This window comes from Cucumis sativus, chromosome 3, assembly GCF_000004075.3.
Source record: "Cucumis sativus cultivar 9930 chromosome 3, Cucumber_9930_V3, whole genome shotgun sequence".
Classification (NCBI taxonomy): Eukaryota; Viridiplantae; Streptophyta; class Magnoliopsida; order Cucurbitales; family Cucurbitaceae; genus Cucumis; species Cucumis sativus.
Window position 1 is genome coordinate 29,729,161 of NC_026657.2, and position 20,697 is coordinate 29,749,857.

The window sequence follows — 20,697 nt, forward strand, 5'->3', positions numbered from 1 at the left end:
ATACATATATTTTGGTGTAATAAAACAAAATGGTATTTTTAATTATTAGTTAGACATTTTGAGTTGAGAAAAGAAGAAGGAAATTATTCATTAAAATATCTAGAAATAGTTAGTGCCCTTTGGGGAGTATGAATGCAAAAGAAATGAAGCTCCATGTTGAAGTGGACCTTCCTTTTTCTAGGGATTTGCATTGTATAAAATACAAAGGAGAAATCAACCTTGGTTTGTTACATTTTAAGTACATTTTTTTTGGTAGTCGGTCTAAATATTGCTCAACTGTTTATTGAAGAAAAAATAGAATGTTTTGAGAATATTAGTGTCTATATATTAAATATACACTAAAATACCTTTTCTCTTTTTCTATTTACAATTTATGCATACGTCTTAAGGATTGTTAGTATGATATGTTTACTACTATATTGTATGATATATGAGTATTTTCAAAACTGGTATTTGTATCATCATGTACTAAAGTTTATTTTGTTTGTTCCTTAGATATTCTATTTCCAACAAATATGCCATTAATTGCTTAAAAAAGGTTGTACTATATTAAAGTATATAATGTATTTTAAATTCAACTTTAAGAAGGGAAAAAAAGAAGAAGAAGAGTAGTCTAGAGAGAGAGAGTGTGGTCTCAGTCACAAATTGGTGTCCATTGGTCTGATTGATTTAACCTCCACACAGTTTTCCTTGTTTTCTTTCAAACAACTCACTGAGGAAGAAGAAGAAGTGTAGTTTATTAGTCACCCCCACTTCTTTCTCTTCTTCTTCTTCTTCTTCTTTATCCCATCCGCCATGGAAATGGAGCTTTTTCACATCCAATAGAAGAACAGCCTTTCCCACTTTCTCTCTTTACCTTGTTTCATCTTCTCTTCTCATCAAAACCCAATTGAAACAGTTATGAGTTTGTTTACTGGTGACCCATTTCCATTTTTTTGAGAATCTCAACTGTTGGGTCATCTTCTTTCTTCATATTCTCTCAGTTTCTTTCACAACGCTTCTCTGATTCTGTAACTACTGTTGCAGTGTTGTGATGGGTTGATTGATTCTTTACATTTACAATCCCAATTATGCTTTGATTTCCCATTGTTTTTGTAGAAGGTGGAGCTTCAAACCCAATGCTGGATCTTAACCTCGAAGTTGTTTCCTCTGAGTCGGCTTCCGATTCGGTTGAGATGGTTACTGACAGGTTTCTGCAGTTTCCGGCGAATAGAATGGAAAGCGCCGGTAGCTTCAACTCGTCTTCTATCGTTAACGGCGATCTTTCTGCTAGTACCACCGGCGACGAGGACTCTTCTTCTAACGCTGACGAGGCGTTTCCGTTTGCCTTTGGAAAAGACTACGCGGATCAAGAAAGCTTAACGGCGAAATCACTCTGTGTTTTTGATGACCACCGCGATCAGACGATGGTGCTCTTCCCGTTAACCGGTGGGTTATCTTCTGGTTCGAGTCCGCTGAAGAGGTGGCCGGAGGTTTCTCCGTCGGAATTTGGTTATTGTGGTGGCGCGCCGGACCGGCGAATAACCGCACCGCCGACGCAGCAACAGAGGAAGAACCGACGAGGTCCAAGGTCTCGAAGTTCGCAGTATCGTGGGGTTACTTTTTATCGACGAACAGGAAGATGGGAATCGCATATTTGGTAAGAGGATTTATTCTCTTTGAAAATTCCTTCTCATTATTAGGTTGCTTGAATTTGAATCCGCCATTTATACCATTCTTGAGCACATTTTCTGTTCGTTACAGGGACTGCGGTAAACAGGTTTATTTGGGTATGATTTCTTAATTTTCCTTTTCCCAAACTCTGTTTTGTTCATTCTTCCTTATGGATACTCTTGTTCATAATCATGGCTATGGCTGTTTCTCTTTTCCTTCAGGTGGCTTCGATACTGCACATGCTGCTGCTAGGTAACAAAAAAACCACATCTCTTCTTATTTGTTTGTGTATTTTTTTCGTTGGATTTCTTATAAGATTCGTATTTTCTATCTCAGAGCATATGATCGAGCGGCGATCAAATTTCGCGGGATCGATGCAGATATCAATTTCAATGTCTGTGATTATGATGAAGATATTAAGCAGGTGGGGTTGTTTAAGATAATACTTATTACTAACCGACAGTCAAATTCTCTTTTAACGCCATTGATGAAGAGCTTTACGCTGGCTGCTATTAATAACCCAGATGAGTAATTTCACCAAGGAAGAGTTTGTTCACATTCTTCGTCGCCATAGTACTGGATTTTCAAGGGGAAGCTCGAAGTACAGAGGCGTTACTCTGCATAAATGTGGGCGGTGGGAAGCACGTATGGGCCAGTTTTTGGGCAAGAAGTGAGTCTAAATCATTATATGGCCTTAACTTTTTTTACAGAACATCATGGGACTTCGTTTTCTGTGTTTGTTGACTTATGTTTCTGGAATTTTGTCTTCAATTGAGCTGTTTTTGTTGGCTTTTTCTTACTTGTAGGTACATATATCTTGGACTCTTTGATAGTGAGATTGAGGCTGCAAGGTCTTCTTAAATCATTCATGTTTAGCCTTTCTAATTTGCATTTTATTTTTTAACTTCATATTTTGCTGCTTAATCAGGGCATATGACAAGGCTGCCTTAAGATGTAATGGTAAGGAGGCTGTTACAAACTTTGAACCAAGTTCTTATGTGGCAGAGATGGCTTCTGAGAATGACATAGGAGGTCTATTCCTTCTCTGTTTATACAATTTGCTATTTGATCATTGTCATTTTCTCGTTCTAGTTCTTAACGACCTCGTTTGGTCGACCGGGTTAAATGTAATGATCGGTATAGAAAACTCTCTTTATTTCCTTAATGCAGAGAACAACCAAATTATTGATCTGAACTTAGGAATTGCTCCTCCAAATCTTTCTGATGCCAGAAATGAGAGCATTGGCATGTTTGGTAATGGTATTCATCACAGCTCACAGGAGGTGCTTGTTGACAGAAGAGCTATGGTAATTCCCGAGACTCCCTTCTGGAATTATTTCTATGACTTTTAAAGTTTTGGTATATAACATAATTTGAAGTAACTCATCATTAATTCTGTTTGGATCTAATTTTTTATTGTTTAAATAAGTTGAGTGCAAAAACACTTTGGAAAATCAATCCAAACACATCCTTAAACATTTGGACATTTGGTTTCACTTGTGTTTTTACATTGACTATGTCAAACTGCATTTAATTTTCTTTTCGTGTTTGGCTAACATCTTGCTCCATTGGCAGCCTGAGAACTCGGTTTCAACAGCAATTAGATCATCTCAGCCATATAGCTCTGCAGTGCCTTCTAATTACCATTCTTCTTGGAATGTTTCAAATTCCAGTTTCTTTCCCGTCTCCAGGGTAATAATGCATCATTTTGAAAACTAAGTTCATTAAACTGCACGATCTGACTGTGGTAAAATAAATATTGTTTTTCATATTATCCTGCATCTGTATTAATCAGTAGATATACTGAGTTATTATACAAAGGTTATACCATTCATTTATTTTAATAGAAGAAACTACTGTATAGTACACTATAACCTTGATAAAATCAGTAGATATATTGTTCTCGATCCACACTGTTCATTTATTTTAGTCTAAGGGACTATTGTAGTACATATTTTGCTTACCTACGAATTTGGTAAATATATAGTTTTATTATGTGAGGTCCAGAAAACTCATTTATTTCAGTTGAAGGGTACAGATGTCTTCTGTTTACATTCAGCACCCTCACTTACTCAGTAGATAAGAGTAGTAGATACATCATTTTATTACGTGGGGCTCACTTTTCTCTAGCCTTTTTTTTCTCTCTCTTTCTTTTTTCATTTTTCTTTTTTTCATATTTTCAAAGTTCAATATTCTTCGTTAAAGTTGAAAGATTTTAACTTTTGATTTTTTATTTCAAGAGTAAATGTTTAAACTAGTTGATTCATGTTCAAATCGACGGTGTTGTCTTTTTTTAAAAAAATTTTACATACAAAACTAGGGACATCACTAAAATTTGTTGGAATACATTTTCTGTATTATCTAACGCTTTGAATGACTAAACATAAACCCTGTAGTATCATTTGATGCTTTTTTCATATCTATCTTTAGTAATAATTTGATCTCGTTGTTCATGGGTGTAGTTAATACAATGTTTGTGAACCATGTAAATCATGGCGTAGATGTTTCTAGTTGTTCACATTCTTCTTGCTTTCTTTATTTGTAATTTCACAACTAAATTGGTGAATGCAGGAGAGAGCAACAGAGATGAGGATGGGGGTTGGGTCCTGGGAGTGGCAAATCCATGGCCACCCAAGTGGAACAACCTCTGTGCCACTCTTCTCTGCTGCAGCATCATCAGGATTCCCTTCTTCTTCTTCTTCTTCTTCTTCATCAACTGCCGTTTCATCAGCATCACAAGCTGTTGGTGAAATCCATTTTCCAGCAATCTTCTACTGTAGGAGTTGAGCAGAAAGCACCAGGTAGAATTGAAAGAAGGAACACAACTCACAGTTTAAAGCCATTATTTGTTTCTGAAAGATTATAGGTAACCTAAAAACACACTCTGCCTTGTTTCAAGGGCATTTATAGATGTATTTTAACTAAGATTTACTATGTTGAGATTACTGGATGCTGAGTTGAGATGACGGGACTTTAGTACTCATCCAACTTCTCCTTTTTATAGACTGCATGGCAACGTTGTTATGTTGGAATCAGTGAACATATAGATATTAAGCTTCTTGAATTGTCCAAATCTTGCAAGCTCTAGACCATAGCTTTCCTTGAGATCTTATCTAAGATTTGGTTTGGGCTAGCTTGGTTTAATCAATAATAGCTGAGCTTTTTGCACTTTTTTTCCCCTTTTTTGTTTTGTATTTATTTCATGAAATTTTCCTTCTGGTTAGAGTACAAATCTATGCTGATTCTAGTTATTTATCTTATGTAGTTTAAACATAAACTTTGTATGATACCTTTTACAAAATTGAGTCTTTAAGGCCCTACTTGTCAATTTGCCTTCTAGTTTTTGCATTTTTGTAGCATGTGTTTGATTTTTTGTTACTAACAACCTTTGGTTATCATCATTTTTAATTAATATCTAAATTAAAAAATTCCATAGCTGTCAATTTTAGTGTATAAAGAATTCAAGACCTTTCAACTAGGTATAAAATAAATAAACTAACAAAGGAGAAGTAGTGTTTTTTAATGAGCTATGCTCATCTTGGGAAGTCTTTTTCTTCTTCCAATACCAATATCGACATGTATTTAGTTCACGTCGGTTCATGTAATTTGAAGTCAATAAGTCCCTTATGTGTCTAGATTGGAAGTTTTTTATTGAATCACATACAAAAAGCTTTATGAAATCTTCCCTTATTATTTGTATACTATTACAAGTTATTTAAACTTTAAGATTTACAGGTTGTTAAAATGAAGAAAATTGCATTGGATAACAAAAAAAAATTAGAAAAAAACAAGTTCATATTCTAAAATTGACAAATATGACGATAATAATGTGATGGTAATATGCTATTTTGAAAATGTAAGTGACATATAATCTATTATCATAAAGTTTTTTTGCTATTTTTGCGAACTTTCCTAAAATGAACCTAATTCAATTGACAAATGTACTTATACGATCAATCTTGAAGTTAAATATTCAATTCTCTCCCCTATATTTTCATCGAGTATGACAAGTTCTAAAGTTTTTTTTGTTAATTAGATATGGACCTATAATTACTTTTATAAAAAGTAAAACTTAAAATTGGTGATAGAAAATATATTTTGAGATAGCAAGTATGATTTATATGATTTATGGTAAATGGTTTGTGAAGCTTACATGTATATTTTTTTGTATGTAGTCTATTTGTAGAGTCCTTTTTCTATGATAAAAAAACACTATATTTACTTGCCTATTAAATGTTTCCAAAACACTCTACCTAATTTCTTTTAATAAAAAAAAAAAACATCCATCTTCAATGCCATAATAAATAGAAAACAAAAAGTACCAAATGACTTTTAATTTTTGTAATTTACTCCATCCATAAATCTACCTTTAATGTACTAAAAAATTCCTAATTACATCTCTTTTTTAAGAAAAAAAATTAAACTTAATTCAAACCATTTTAATACAACAAAATGTGAAGGCAGACTAAAAGAGGGAAGTTTGTAAAAATGGCAAAAAAAACTTATAATAACAGAGATTACGTCACTTACATTTTCAAAATTACAAAAATAGTAAATTTAAAAACAGATTATCGTCAAATTATTATTTGATTATCGTCATATTTGTCAAATTTGCAATAAGCAAAAAAGATGTGTTATGAACTCTTATTTTTCTAAATTTTTTTGTCATATAATTTAACTTTTTTAAAAAATATTCAACCTCGAAAAAAGAGACTTTTCAACCTTCAACTTTTACTCAAAAGTGAGTATCATATATTTGTTTTGGTTCATGCAATGATTTTATATTTTTTAAATGTTGCTAACACGACGAATGACATATTCATAAACATGACGAATTACCGTTTCTAACAAGCTACTTTTCACTAATATATATTAACAAGTGCTAAAGTAAACTTGTATCCCCAAGCATATGTTATCAATAAAATTGTATTCTTCAAATTCTTCATCTCATAATATATTAAAAAATATGCAAATAAATATGTCACTTAGATATATCATTCATCCACATATTAAATGTTTTCTATTATAAAGTGGCAAAAACTCTCCCATTATAATCCTAAGTTGTTATAGTTTAGTTACAATAATCTCTCTTTGATGTATACATTATTTTAGTTTGATAATAAAATAGTAAATACACGTTGTTACCGTCTTATTGTCTCAAATTCTAGAGGTGTAATATAGTTTACTTTTTGAGGGAAAATGATATGAAAGTTAGAATTTGATTGGATGGGGTGAAAAAGAGTGTGGGGGATAGAGATAGACTTAGCTGTCACTATATAATACAAATCCCTACAAATATTGCATTGCCAATTCCTTTTATAGGACACTGCCACTGCTTAACAATAGCTGCAATCATTCATCTTTTTCTCTCTTCCAACCCACCAACTTTCTTTTAACATAAATATTTATTTCAATCTCCCAATACACTATTATTTTATTAAATTCTCAATTCATAATTTGTTGTCTATACCAAACTTTTATTATTAAAAATATTTTAATTTTCTTGTAATTCTCTAGTGTTGGTGATGAGATGATGTCTGTTATAGTTTTTAGCTACATTTAACGTTCAATATTTGTGGTTGAATGTGTTATGGGAGTGATTCTTAAAATTTAAAAACTACTATTCTTATCTACTAAATTACTCTAAAGATAGTCTTTTGAAGTTTTGAAATTAACTGTTTAAACATAATATTTTCTATTATCGAGTAAGTTTTAATAGCTAAAAGTATGTTTAAATTAATCTTAAGCATGTTTAATTGTTATTTGAGGGTTTATTCTATTTTATTTAGTATATTTTCGTATGTTTAAACAGTTCAATAATAAACATCTTTAGTTCGACGTTACGATTGAGATTAAGCTTCGTACTTTATTTGATTTTTATTTTAAATTTTTAAATATGTTTTCTTTTATATTATTGTTGATTTTTAATTAAGATAAATTATCAAGTAATAAAATATATGTTTGAAATAAATTTTAAACCTAACAAGTATGATTTTAGTGTAATACATTATTTTACCTAATATAGTAATATCTAAGCATCGTCAGAAATGGTACAATTAACTAAATATTTATGTTTAACAAAAAAAATTGTGTACAATTAATGGATTTTCCCCATTTATTCAGTTCACAAAAAAACTCAAACTTATTGTTCAATATATGTTGAAGCTTTGACGATAGATGGCAAGAAGAACGATTTTCAATCGAAATTTTGAGCTCTATAATGTTTGACGACTATCATTAATAGAGATCTTTGAGGAAGATGTTATGTCATTCATAGTACTTTTTCTTGATCCTTAATTAACCATCTTCGACTTAGAAAAAAGTCCAAAAATAGCTTAGAAACTGAAGAAAATATCAAGTTATATAAAAAACAACCGAAAAACACACTAATCACATCCGGGGAACTTTCTAAAGTTGTTTATTAGTTTTATCTGTGTTTGTCTATTTATGTCTATACGAGTCTATCGATTCTATAAGTGATGTTATTGATAGACATCGATTGAAGTCAATTAATCGCTCACCGTATTTATAAACACTTGTATAAATCTCTCTCTTGTCTATTTGAGGAATAACGTGTGGAAGGGGAGCATACCCACGAGCATTCTTTCACCAACCACAAACTACAAATAACGGGAGATTCAAATCTTGGTCCCATGATCCATTGCCTTCTTCATTGCTCTGATTCAACAAACGTCTTTGTAAGATGAAAGCTTTTAGTCCTCTGTCAGTCTTTGGAAAGGAGCATAGCAAATTTAGCACATCACGAAAGAGAAGCTAATGTAATGTGTTTGATCTGCAACAAAATCCTGAAATGACCGATCAATTCTTTGTGGACTGGAGAAGAAGCGATCTCCCCAAGTATGAACATTATTATTATTTGTCTTCTTCAAACCATTTCGTTTTCATGAACAAATTTATAAAGTAATTATCAGCATTATCGTATCCTTAAAGAATGATGATAAGAGAGAAGAGGATGGATGATTAGGAGATGAATCTCAAGTGCCTTCTGGCTTCTGTGTGGTTGGTGGTTTCAATTTTTTAGGGTTTGTATAATGATTAGTTGAATCAATAGTGAGTGACAGTTGCTAGTAATAATAATTAATAGATGTAGATTTGTCTTTTGATGATCGGACTGTTCATCTTAACCTTTTTTGTTTTCTGACAACACGATTGGAACTTCATTCCATGAGGAGAAGACAAATCGATAGCTAGGGTGCAAGCCGGCAAGGCGAGCAGAGATGAACTTACAAACCGGCGTAGACATAGACCTACACTAGAGATTGAAAGAGATCACGATTTGACTTCCACGCCATGAGAACAATAATACTTTAACCTGCATAAGTAGCATGGACCTTGGTTATCCCTTTCGGGCCAAAACGTATTAGGCCAAGGCCCCACTCAATTACATTTGGGCCGGTTCAGGCAAATAGCAATGGGCTGGGAAAAATATAGCTAAAATAATAGTTTCAAATTAATAATTATATTCCATACCTTTTAATTATTTTATAAATATAACAAAATATGTTAAATTGATCTATCAAATTTAAATACAAAATTTAATTAATAAGTAATACGTGTGTTTAAGATATAAAATTAGAACAAAATGTTTTTCCAACTAAATACAAATATTAACCGAGGTGCATCTATTAATGGATCGAGAGACATATATTATTTTTTATTAATTATAAAATATTTATATTTTAATATTAAATATACCGTTGTTCACGTTTAAGCTAATCTACTAAGCGGTTAGACCTTACAACTAAAAGAAATCATCAAGTATAAAATGATATGTTTCTTCTAGGGAAAAAAAAAACAAATCAAACATTACAATATATATATATATATATATATCTATATATATATATATGCATACATATATATATATTAAAGCCTTTAGGCCTTACAACTTATTTTTGTCATGATTAAGTATCAACCAGAACTATATTATGATTTGACTAAAGTAAAAAAACAATGCAATTAGTAAAGTATGTATTTACTTAGAAGGGTTCTTTCCCCAACAAGAAAGTTAATAACAATATTGAGATGAACGAAAATTACAAAAAAAAAAAAAAAAAAAAAAAAGATTACACAGATCATTCCTAACCTAAAAGAATTGGTAATGGTCACATCACATCATGAACTTCCAATTTGAATGACTATTATTTTCATTTTTTTGTCACTAAAGAAGCTTAATTTAAAAGAAAATTTACCTAAAAAAATATGAAAACATACTATCTGTACTTTAAAATTCTAAAATTAGAGATTTGGATCTTGAAAAAATAGTATGCACACTTTAATAATAAAGTGATAGTTTGAACTTTGAAGATGTGAATTCTGAAGTAGGCTTTTTTAAGAATAATAATAAAATAAACAAAAAAAAAAACATTTATTCTTTATGATTTTTTTTTACTAAATTACACATAATTTTCTCATATTTGGTATAACTATTTTGTAAAATTATTAAAAGAATGAAAGAAACAGGCTAGCAAGTACATACCAATAATTCTTATTGAAATACTTGACCATTAAGCAAATGTTAGAAAAAAGTTAAACAATCATGAAAACGCACTATCTCTTTGTTGTTTTTATTGCTTTGTGTGTTTTTTTTTCTTCTTTCTTTTTAATACAATATATATGTGTGTGTGTGTGTGAATAAAACAGCTAAATTGAAATAATACATGAGCTGTTAGGCATTTTCCCACTATGGAAAGTGAAAGAGAGATTCAAAAGGAAGAGATATTAAGCATCTTTTTAGCAAAGTTTTTTCTTCTTTTGTGTTCTCCTCCCAATCCTTAGTGTCATGCAAAACCATTAATGTCACTTTTTTAACACAAAGTCTTTGATGTTGTTTGGTCATTTCAACTTTATTATTTGCATGTTAAGCTTGTAGAATTGCAACTACAAATTCGACCATAAAAACAAGGTGGACAAAAGTTTTAAAATATAACACCAAATTACAACGCAATATAACATAATATATACCTAATTTTTGTAATGGAGTTGAGAAATTATTTGCAAAATGAAAGCTAGGAGAGAGCACTATTAACATTGATAGGTGGTTTGATTATTGTTCGTGGTTCCCTCAAAATTATTATAATTTTCAATCGTTCTAAATCATTTTTAGAAATAAAATCAAGTTTATATTAAAATTTGAAATAGTAATGATGCTCTATAAATTTTGCATTGAAAGTAACATATAAAGTGGGAACTTTGATAGTATATTACAAAAGTATAGATTTTAAAATTTATAACGTGCTCGAAATCTTCTAAGAATTATTTGATTTTATATTGTCATAACAATTGTCTAAAGTTAGTTTAATTACATTTTTTTTTAAATATTGGGAAAATGACTGTTTGATAAAAAAGAAAATACCTTGGTTGTCAATGGTTTTGATTTGACAAATTTGATTATCCTAATCATTCAATTAATGTAAATTAAAAGCTTAAAGTTGTTTTATTATTATTAAAATAAAATATGTAAGTTAATCATTGGCCAATTCAATTCTGGAAGAACTAAAGTTTAAAGTGAAAGCTACGGTTTTTCTTTACTACTTTTCTTTTAAACGTATAGAAAGTTACTTTAAATTATAACCAATTCGTTATCTTCATTGAATTAAATTGTTAAAAATAAATTATTGTTCAAAAATTAGATAATTTGTATTCATACATATTTTTAGTACGACGACGATAAGATTACGAAGTTAAACCTTTAACTTAAGCTATTGGATACGTAATTCATTTGAATACTATTTATCAACTTTAAATTGGTTGATAAAAGTGATTTTGGTTCATGTATTTAAAACTTCGTTATTGTGTGTTTCAAAAGTGTAACTATTATCGTCTTTACTACAACAAGTCAAATTTAATCTCACATATTAGTTATTGTTTTTTAGGAAAAAAAAAATGTATTTTAGCCTTAAAGTTCTATAAAAACATGTGCAATTTGATTCATTTGATCTTTGAATGTATCATTTTAGTCGTAGTATATTTAAGAATTTGCATTAGATCGTTCGTTTTAGTCTCTAGCTTTTAAGAAAGTTTAAAAGAATCTTGAAACATATTTTTATTAAAAAAAATCTAAACCATGCTTAAATTTAGAAAAATACTAAAAAAGAATCATTATAAGGTTGCATAATTCTTTTAAACAACAATACAAATGATTTGGTTTAAGTTAACTAAAAATTTCTCTCAAATTTTGAGAAATTTTACCTAAAACTAAAATTGCAAAATTTATAAACCCATAAATCAAACACATATGTTCTTCACGGTTAGTAATTAAAACAAAATTTTAAACTATATTTTGAAATATATGTTAAAAAATATCAAATTTGACAAAATATTTATAACATATTATTAAATTTTAAATTTTATTAATAATGAATATTGATAAACACTCGAGGAATAGAATTTAAAATTTGGTCATATCTTATAAATATTTTAATTCATTTGGTTATTTTGAAGAATGTTTCTTAATCCAAATTGTTTTAAAATTGAAATTAGAATATTAAATATTAAATTCATTAAAAATAGGTAAGTTATACTAGAATATCAAACATTAAATTAAATTCTTACATCAAATAATTAACACAGAGCTTATGAATAAATTAATTGAATATTTTGAATCTAACCTTTTGTTGGGTCCCACGCATCCCAGTGACGCAATGCTGACGATAAAACAAAGTAGAGGGAAAATTAATACGAAGTTTATTCCTCTCTATTTGTTTATATTTTATTTACAATTTCAATCTCTACATTCACAATATATCTTAACACTCAGTATTTTTTGTGTTATATATAAAAAACTAATTATCCATTCTTACGAAAATTTGAAAATAAATAAAAGTTAATAGAGTTATAACATTGACTCAAAAACTATTTAAGATTCAATGCATAATTGTAGCATACTTATCTATATTTTGATTTAACTATTGCTCACTAGGATTAATGAGATTTTTAGGAAACAACCAAAACTCATATTATTCACCAAATCTTTTAATGTTTTTGGTTTTTGGTAGTTTGAAAAATTATATATATTTTATAACATAAATCAAATTCACGTAGTAAACAGTTCAGGCCAACTTAATGATACATAATAGAAATATTTGAATCCCAAACCTCAATTTATTTTACATCATGAACCTCCATTTGGTGTACTGAGAATAAGAAAAATTATGCTGAGAATAAATATAATAAAAAATTATATAATTTCGTCTTTTACATTTTTAACCAATTTAAACCTACTTTGTATTGCTAGTTGATTTTTTTTCAAAATTTATTTATTTATATAGAATTTTTAATGAAGACTTTATGAACATATTAACATGTATATGTAATATCTATTATGCTTAAATAATTATTATTTAACTAAATTTGAACTTAATTTAATAAGAAACTAACGGTAAATTACAAAAATCACTCCTAAACTATATTCATATTTTGAATATAATTAAACTCTGAAATCAAATTCATCTACCAAACTTATATAATTACTTATATTTTGATATTTATATAAGTTTGAAGTGGAATTTGTATAATTACTAAAAATTTGGTATAACTTTAACAATTATAAAATTTAAAATCTAATTTTTATTATGGAAAATGGAAGAGTGTAACCGGAAAATCATATAAAAGAAAATATGAAGAGAGAGAGAGAAAGCGCTAGTTGGACTCCGTTCAATCTCTCCATCTCGCTCTCTTTCCATATATTCCATATCGCGATTGTTTATTCAATACAAGAATTCTTTATTATACACTTTCTTCTTTCTTCCTTACTTTACTTTCTCTTCAGCTTCACCACTCTCTTCCCCTTCAACTCCTCAAATGCCTCCAATGGCTTCAACCACCACTGAATTCTGAATCCTCTTTACAATCCTTTTCTTCACGCTCGTCAAAAAGAAATGGACGCTAAGCTTTTGCTTCTGCTTCTTCTCTTTCTTTTCGACGTCTCCTTTGCTCAGATGCCAGGCATTTACTCCAATCTCTGTTATTCTTGTTTCTACAATGATTATTTATGCTCTTTTTTTTTTTTGCATTTTATACCCATATCTTTTCTGTCTTGAGGTTTATCCAACTATGCAGTTGTTTGTTTCTCTGTTTTTGTCAAGTCTTATGTGGCGTTTTCTCCGATTCTTCAGTTTTCACTCTTTCTGGTCTGCTCAATGACTTTTGATGTGTTTCTTGGATTCTGGTTTAGAATGAATTTTTGGTGTTTTAGATTTTAGCTCTATCGTCACCCTTACCTAAACTTTGATTCTAGATTATGACTGTCGTTTTCCATTCTTGAAATTTGACTGAACGTATTCAAAAGAATACATTCCATTACGGAAAGAACGTGATGGTATTATGTACTATATGTCGTTTCTGGTCTTCGAATGTTTTGTTGGAGATATTTTGATCTTTATGTATTGGGCTCAATGTTGACTAACTTGATAATTTTGTATTGCATGGTTTGTTATTTTTTATTGTTGAAGTGATTTTTAATTGTTTCCCTCTACCTTGGAACATTACTGCACTTTTTTTTTTACCTTCATTTCATTTTTTATTTGATTGTGGTTTTATGTTGCTTGCCATATATTATTCCTTCGCATGCTGATTCTCATTGTGGAATATGGATATTGATTAATCAAATGGTCGAGTATTTATTACGAATCTAAAGTATTCTGTATATTGTGTGTGGAGTAGGTTTTGTAAGTTTGGACTGTGGAGGTCAAGAAAGTTTCACTGATGATATTGGTCTTGAGTGGGATCCAGATACCCAAGTTCGTTTTGGAGAAGCAGTTAACATTTCTGTTGCAAATGAAACGAGGAAGCAATATATGACGTTAAGACACTTCCCTGCTGATTCCAGGAAGTACTGTTACTCACTTAATGTCACTAGTAGAACACGTTACCTTCTCAGAGCAACATTTTTATACGGTAATTTTGACAATAACAATGTGTATCCAAAATTTGACATTTCCCTTGGGGCAACTCACTGGTCAACAATTGTCATATCTGATGCCAACACTATTGAGGTTCGAGAACTCATATTTCTGGCTTCAACTCCTACTGTAAGCGTATGTTTGTCAAATGCTACTACTGGGCAACCATTCATATCCACGCTTGAGCTTCGGCAGTTTAACGGTTCTGCCTATTACACTCAATTTGAGGATCAGTTTTACCTGAGTGTCTCAGCAAGGATTAATTTTGGAGCAGATTCGGAAGCTCCAGTAAGGTAAGTCAGTCTGAGTAGTATAATTGCTTTCTTGTATACTCATAGTCATATAACCGTAGGAATAGGTGCAAGCAGTCAACAGTATATTAACAAGTCAATAACTGAACTTTTACCAATCTTCAGCCATCTTCATTGGGTCATCTATTGCGACAATGCTTTGGATACTTTTAAGATGTTTTAAGAAAGACTTATAAAAATAATATGAGACCAACATTTCAGGTATCCTGATGATCCTTTTGACCGGATGTGGGAGTCGGACTCTGTGAGAAAAGCAAATTACCTTGTTGATGTTGCTGCTGGTACAGAAAAAGTTTCCACTAAATTACCAATAGATGTAGATAGAGATGAAAGACCACCTCAAAAAGTAATGCAGACAGCTGTAGTTGGCAGAAATGGTTCATTAACTTACCGGTTAAACTTGGATGGTTTTCCTGGCTTTGGATGGGCAGTCACCTACTTTGCAGAAATTGAAGACTTGGGTCCAACTGATACAAGAAAATTCAGGCTTGTACTTCCTGGAATGCCTGAAATCAGCAAAGCTGTAGTCAATATTGAGGAAAATGCTCAAGGAAAATATCGACTTTATGAGCCTGGTTTCACAAACATAACCTTACCGTTTGTTTTATCTTTCCGGTTTGGTAAAACACAAGATTCTTCATTGGGACCTCTGTTAAACGCTATGGAGATTAACAAGTATCTAGAAAAAAGTGACGGTTCTCTAGATGGTAAGCCTAAATCTAAATAAGTTTAAATTCTTGAATGTTATATTTATAGTTTATGTCCTACAATGAATTTATGGCTATCTTGGCTGATCTATTATGTTTGATATTGGAACGTGTGAACTTCAGGAGCAGTCGTTGCTAGTGTAATTTCAAAATTTCCATCATCAGATTGGGATGAAGGTGGTGATCCATGCATGCCAGTTCCTTGGTCATGGTTGCAATGTAACTCTGATCCACAGCCAAGAATAATTAAAATGTAAAAGTTGTTACTAATGCAGCCATTTTCCAAGCCTATTTATGCTTACGTATATTTGATCATTCTAGTTACTCTATCTTCTTTTGGCATCTGGTTAGTTCATTGTCCAAACAGAATTTGTCGGGGAACATACCTACAGACATTGCAAAGTTGAGCGGTTTAGTTGAATTGTAAGTTCCATTTTGCATGCAACATTTTTCTTGGTTGTCCAATTGTTTTTTTTTTCCATTCTACTTCCATAAAGGCTGGTGTCTCTTTTGATTTCACCATCTGTTTTTGGTTCCTATGCAGATGGCTTGATGGAAATTCATTTGTTGGTCCTATACCCGATTTTACTGGATGCATGGACTTGAAAATCCTGTAATCTCTAGTGACCTCATTCCTATCTCGTAATCCATTGAAGGTTTTTAAGCTGACAGAAATCTTTTCTTTTTTAGCCATCTTGAGAACAACCAGTTGACTGGAGAGTTGCCTTCCTCTTTAGCAAGTCTACCAAATTTACGGGAGCTGTAAGTATCATCAGAATGAATTTTGATGCAAATTTCAAGGATTTTTTTGCTATACATTTGAATCGTCTTCTTTGTAATATTTGACAAAGTTTACATTAGTAGATCCAATTTCCAAGTGAGGTGTCTGACATATGTCTTGTATTTGATGGTTGTAGGTATGTGCAGAATAACATGCTATCTGGAACAGTGCCCTCTGGTCTTCTCAGTAAAAACCTAGTCGTTGAGTGAGTATCAGTTTCAATACTTGGTTTATCCGTTTATAATTCGTTTTTCATTGTGCTAATATTTGAAACTATGTGCTTTCCTTGGAAAGAGTTCCTACCTGCCTGCACATAGTTTTACTTCCTGAGCATCTTAAAAGAGATTCTACCTACCTGCAATTTTTATTTTTTAGGTATTATTGTAAGTTATGCTGTACACACACACACACACATTTTGGTGGAAATAGTAAAATATGTGATAAATAAATATCTGTTTCTGAATTTACTTTGTTTCGGATAGTGAATTATTCCCAATCTGAAAATATGGTCGTAGTTACTTATCCAAACCCCAATTCCTAACCCGTTGTATAACCTCAACTATTTTAATTTTTGGGCAAGTTTCATTACTCTTGATATTGCATTCACTATGTGCTCTCGTTCATTTACAGCTACTCTGGAAACATTAATCTTCACGAAGGGGGAAAAAAGAACCACGTTTATATCATTGTGGGTTCAGTAATTGGTGCTGTTGTTCTGCTGTTAGCTACTGTGGTATCTTGCTACTTCTTACATAAAGGAAGAAGAAGATATCATGAACAAGGTACATACAGAAACATTTTCCTTGCAAGAACATGAGTTGATGTGACATGCTGAAGTGTTTTAAAAAAAATTAAATTAGGAGATCTACCTGAAGAATCCTTGGCTGTACAAAGATTTGTCTCGTCAAAGGGTGATGCCTCCAAGGAAACCGCACATTGCTTCAGTGTAAATGAAATTGTCCAAGCAACGAAAGATTTTGAAAGAAAAATTGGCTCTGGAGGTTTCGGTGTTGTATACTACGGGAAGTTAAATGATGGAAAAGAAATTGCAGTTAAAGTTTTGACTAGTAATTCCTTCCAGGGAAGGCGAGAATTTGCAAATGAGGTAATATTGGTATAGCTGATCCTCTATTCTATTCAGTAATTTTCGTTCAAAGATACTTGAATGTGTGGCTCAGTATGGGTTGTGTTGGCCAGTTTCGCACTACTTTATTTTATTATTTTGTTATTTTCTTTCATGTCAATAATGTGGTAGAAACATATGCATGGAGAGGAAGTGTGGGGCTGACTAAATCTAGAGTCTTATGGCTGATGAGCTATTAGATGTTGAGAGAGAGAGAGAGAGAGGGGAATGAATCAGCTACTGCAGCAGCAAGATGACTAAGAATCAATCAGGAGTAAAGTGGAAAAGTTGGTCAACAAATGAGTTGACTAAAGAGAGGTGTGGAGGAGTCTGTAAGAGTGGACTCAAAAAAGATGTAACTACTACGTGACTTGATTGTGAGAAAGGCAGGAGTTGCTGTAATCTGACAGAATGAAAATTTCTCATGTTTAGCAGTTCCTTATGGTTAATCACATGATCAAAGAGGAGAATTGAAGATAAGCTTGACAGGAGATGCTTTATTTGGTTAGTACCAGTAGAGTGATAGTTAATTTTCAACTCAAACATGACCAAAGCTAATTGGTGCTCATCACATGATTCCCCACATCACAAACAGGGATGTCATATGGAAGTTTTTTGGCTCTTAATAAGAAGTGTGTTCGAAAATATGGGTGAGTATGAAATAGTCGGGGAAGCAGTGTTTTATATGTTCTATTCACATCCCAGAAGAAATTGCAGAGTTGTGGAGTTAAAAAGTAGAAGAAAATGTTCATGCAAATAAAATTATCTGGTAACTGATCAATATAGTTTTCTTCACATCCCTGTCTAACTTATCACTCTCCCCATGAACGAATAGAACTTTGATTCGACTACTCCCTCTCTTATCTTGTTGCATTGGCTGGAATGGTATTAGATAAAAACGAATAGAGCTTTTACACATCTTCTCCCTCTCCTATCTTTTTGCATTGACTGGATTGATGTGATATAAAACCTAATGACATTAGAAATTGATATTTGTGGCTGATGGATGACCAATTGGTTATGAAGGTGACTCTTCTTTCAAGGATTCATCACAGAAATCTTGTACAATTTCTGGGATATTGCCAAGAACAAGACAGAAGTATGCTTATCTATGAGTTCATGCATAATGGAACTCTCAAAGAACATCTTTATGGTAAGCCTACATGTCATTTTTGCAGTGAACAATGCAGGTTCTGAAACCAACTGACATCTCGTTTGTGTACAGGTCCACTAACACGTGAAAAAACTATCAGTTGGATAAAGCGCCTCGAGATTGCTGAAGATGCTGCAAGAGGTTTGAATGAAAGCTATGTGCATCTTGTTTTTTGCCCTGTGCATGGAAGAATCTGATTTTCCTTGACACATTCTGCTTGTTACGTTTTCAGGGGTTGAGTACCTTCATACAGGCTGTATTCCAGCAATTATTCACAGGGACTTGAAAAGCAGTAATATTCTTCTTGACAGGCACATGAAAGCCAAGGTTTCAGATTTTGGTCTTTCGAAGCTTGCAGTAGATGGGGTCTCCCATGTGTCCAGCATCGTTCGGGGGACTGTTGGATATTTGGATCCGGAGTAAGCTTTTCCTCTTTCTTGAGAATTTAAATATATCCTGAAGTAAAGTTTGATGGCTATAATGTATCTGTATACGTGTGTGTGCGTGTGTAGTCTCTAGTTTACTAAAAATTCTTATCACCTGTCTTGTTGCATTATTTTACTATCAGGTATTACATCTCCCAGCAGTTGACAGACAAGAGTGATGTATATAGCTTTGGCGTTATTCTTCTCGAGTTGATATCCGGTCAAGAAGCTATATCTAATGTAAACTTTGGTGCTAATTGCCGCAACATTGTCCAATGGGTGAGTCTAGATTCCTCAACTATAACGTAATATGGTACTCGCTACTCAGCCAATAAGTTGATTTAATTCTTTGCTATAAGAAATTTTTAGATTCTGTTAATAAGAGGGGAATAGAAAAATATTTAATGATTTAACATCTGCATAGAAAATATTTATCCTACTTCCCATTTGTGCTATATATATACTCATGAAATATATTATGAATGGTGCATATTGATTGATCATAATGCCAGGCGAAATTACACATCGAGAGCGGTGACATTCAAGGGATCATCGATCCATCGCTCCGCAATGAATATGACATTCAATCGATGTGGAAAATAGCAGAGAAAGCACTAATGTGTGTACAGGCAAATGGGCACCTGAGGCCATCCATATCTGAAGTGCTGAAGGAGATACAGGATTCAATTCTAATTGAAAGGGAATCAACTGCAACTAAAGAAGGTAACTCTGATGACATGTCTAGAAACTCAGTCCATTCTTTGAATATGGGATCTCTTGATTTGTGTGGAAACGAAAACTACGTGTCGTTTGACGAATCCATTGCTCGGCCTACCGCAAGGTAGTAGGGTAGTAGGTAGTAAGTTATATTGTACAAACACATCATTTTTTAGGAACATAAAGTTTGCATTCTTTACGCTTGCAGTTAGGTCAAAGGTTTGTCAATGTGTCCCATATTTTGCAACTCTTATTACACATCTCTTTAAAAGAGACGAAATGGATAGCTAGTTGTAAATTATTATTTAACAGATTTTTGCTAGAGTTGTCATTGAGAGTACTCCATTTGTTCAACACACTCTCAGATTCTATTAGCTTACCCCTTACCTTACTTGTTTGTAGTATTGACCTGGAGTGATTTTAGAGTGCTTTGAAAAAATTGATAAGCATTGGAATACTTCTTTGGGTCCAATAGCTTGTTAGACAAATACTTGCACTTTTGAGAAACATTCTATTATTATGGCTTAAATTATTTTTCATGTTTAATTTACTTGCAATTCTGATGATATGAAAGCCATGTTTAAGCGTGAAAATCAAATATTAGGTTTAACTTTTCCATGTGCTCCATTTTGAAAACAAGTCAAATTTCTTAGAAAGCTAAAAGGGTTAGATAATAATTCAAATAACTTTTGAAACAATTTTAATGCTTTTACTTAATCTTTTTTTCATATCAAATGAGTTCAAATAAAAACAAATTTTTAAAATTATTTTTTTCTTCCATCAATTCAAAGAATCACATTCAAACATTTCCAGACTAAAAAGTAAATTTTATTGTATTTTAATAACTACTCCCAATCTAACAGCATAAGTTAAATTGCAAATCTGATCATTATAATTTATACAA

The 20,697-nt window shown here is 31.7% G+C and overlaps 2 protein-coding genes across 2 annotated transcripts; both read left to right on the forward strand.

The window, feature by feature from the left end:
• Window positions 1-578: 578 nt before the first annotated feature.
• Window positions 579-4,830, forward strand: LOC101211242 (APETALA2-like protein 1). Its single transcript, XM_011653630.2, has 10 exons — window positions 579-1,639; window positions 1,744-1,769; window positions 1,875-1,905; window positions 1,990-2,077; window positions 2,178-2,323; window positions 2,460-2,504; window positions 2,582-2,685; window positions 2,824-2,960; window positions 3,229-3,345; window positions 4,225-4,830. The coding sequence occupies exons 1-10, from the start codon at window positions 1,119-1,121 to the stop codon at window positions 4,438-4,440; spliced, it is 1,431 nt and encodes a 476-aa protein (XP_011651932.1). The 5' UTR covers window positions 579-1,118; the 3' UTR covers window positions 4,441-4,830.
• An 8,486-nt stretch (window positions 4,831-13,316) lies between these two features.
• On the forward strand, window positions 13,317-20,322 carry LOC101212456 (probable LRR receptor-like serine/threonine-protein kinase At1g67720). The gene is made up of 15 exons (XM_011653631.2): window positions 13,317-13,620; window positions 14,338-14,869; window positions 15,089-15,594; window positions 15,718-15,847; window positions 15,946-16,017; window positions 16,139-16,207; window positions 16,285-16,356; window positions 16,512-16,580; window positions 17,006-17,157; window positions 17,236-17,480; window positions 18,525-18,651; window positions 18,724-18,792; window positions 18,884-19,070; window positions 19,220-19,355; window positions 19,589-20,322. The coding sequence occupies exons 1-15, from the start codon at window positions 13,554-13,556 to the stop codon at window positions 19,919-19,921; spliced, it is 2,766 nt and encodes a 921-aa protein (XP_011651933.1). The 5' UTR covers window positions 13,317-13,553; the 3' UTR covers window positions 19,922-20,322.
• Window positions 20,323-20,697: the final 375 nt, after the last annotated feature.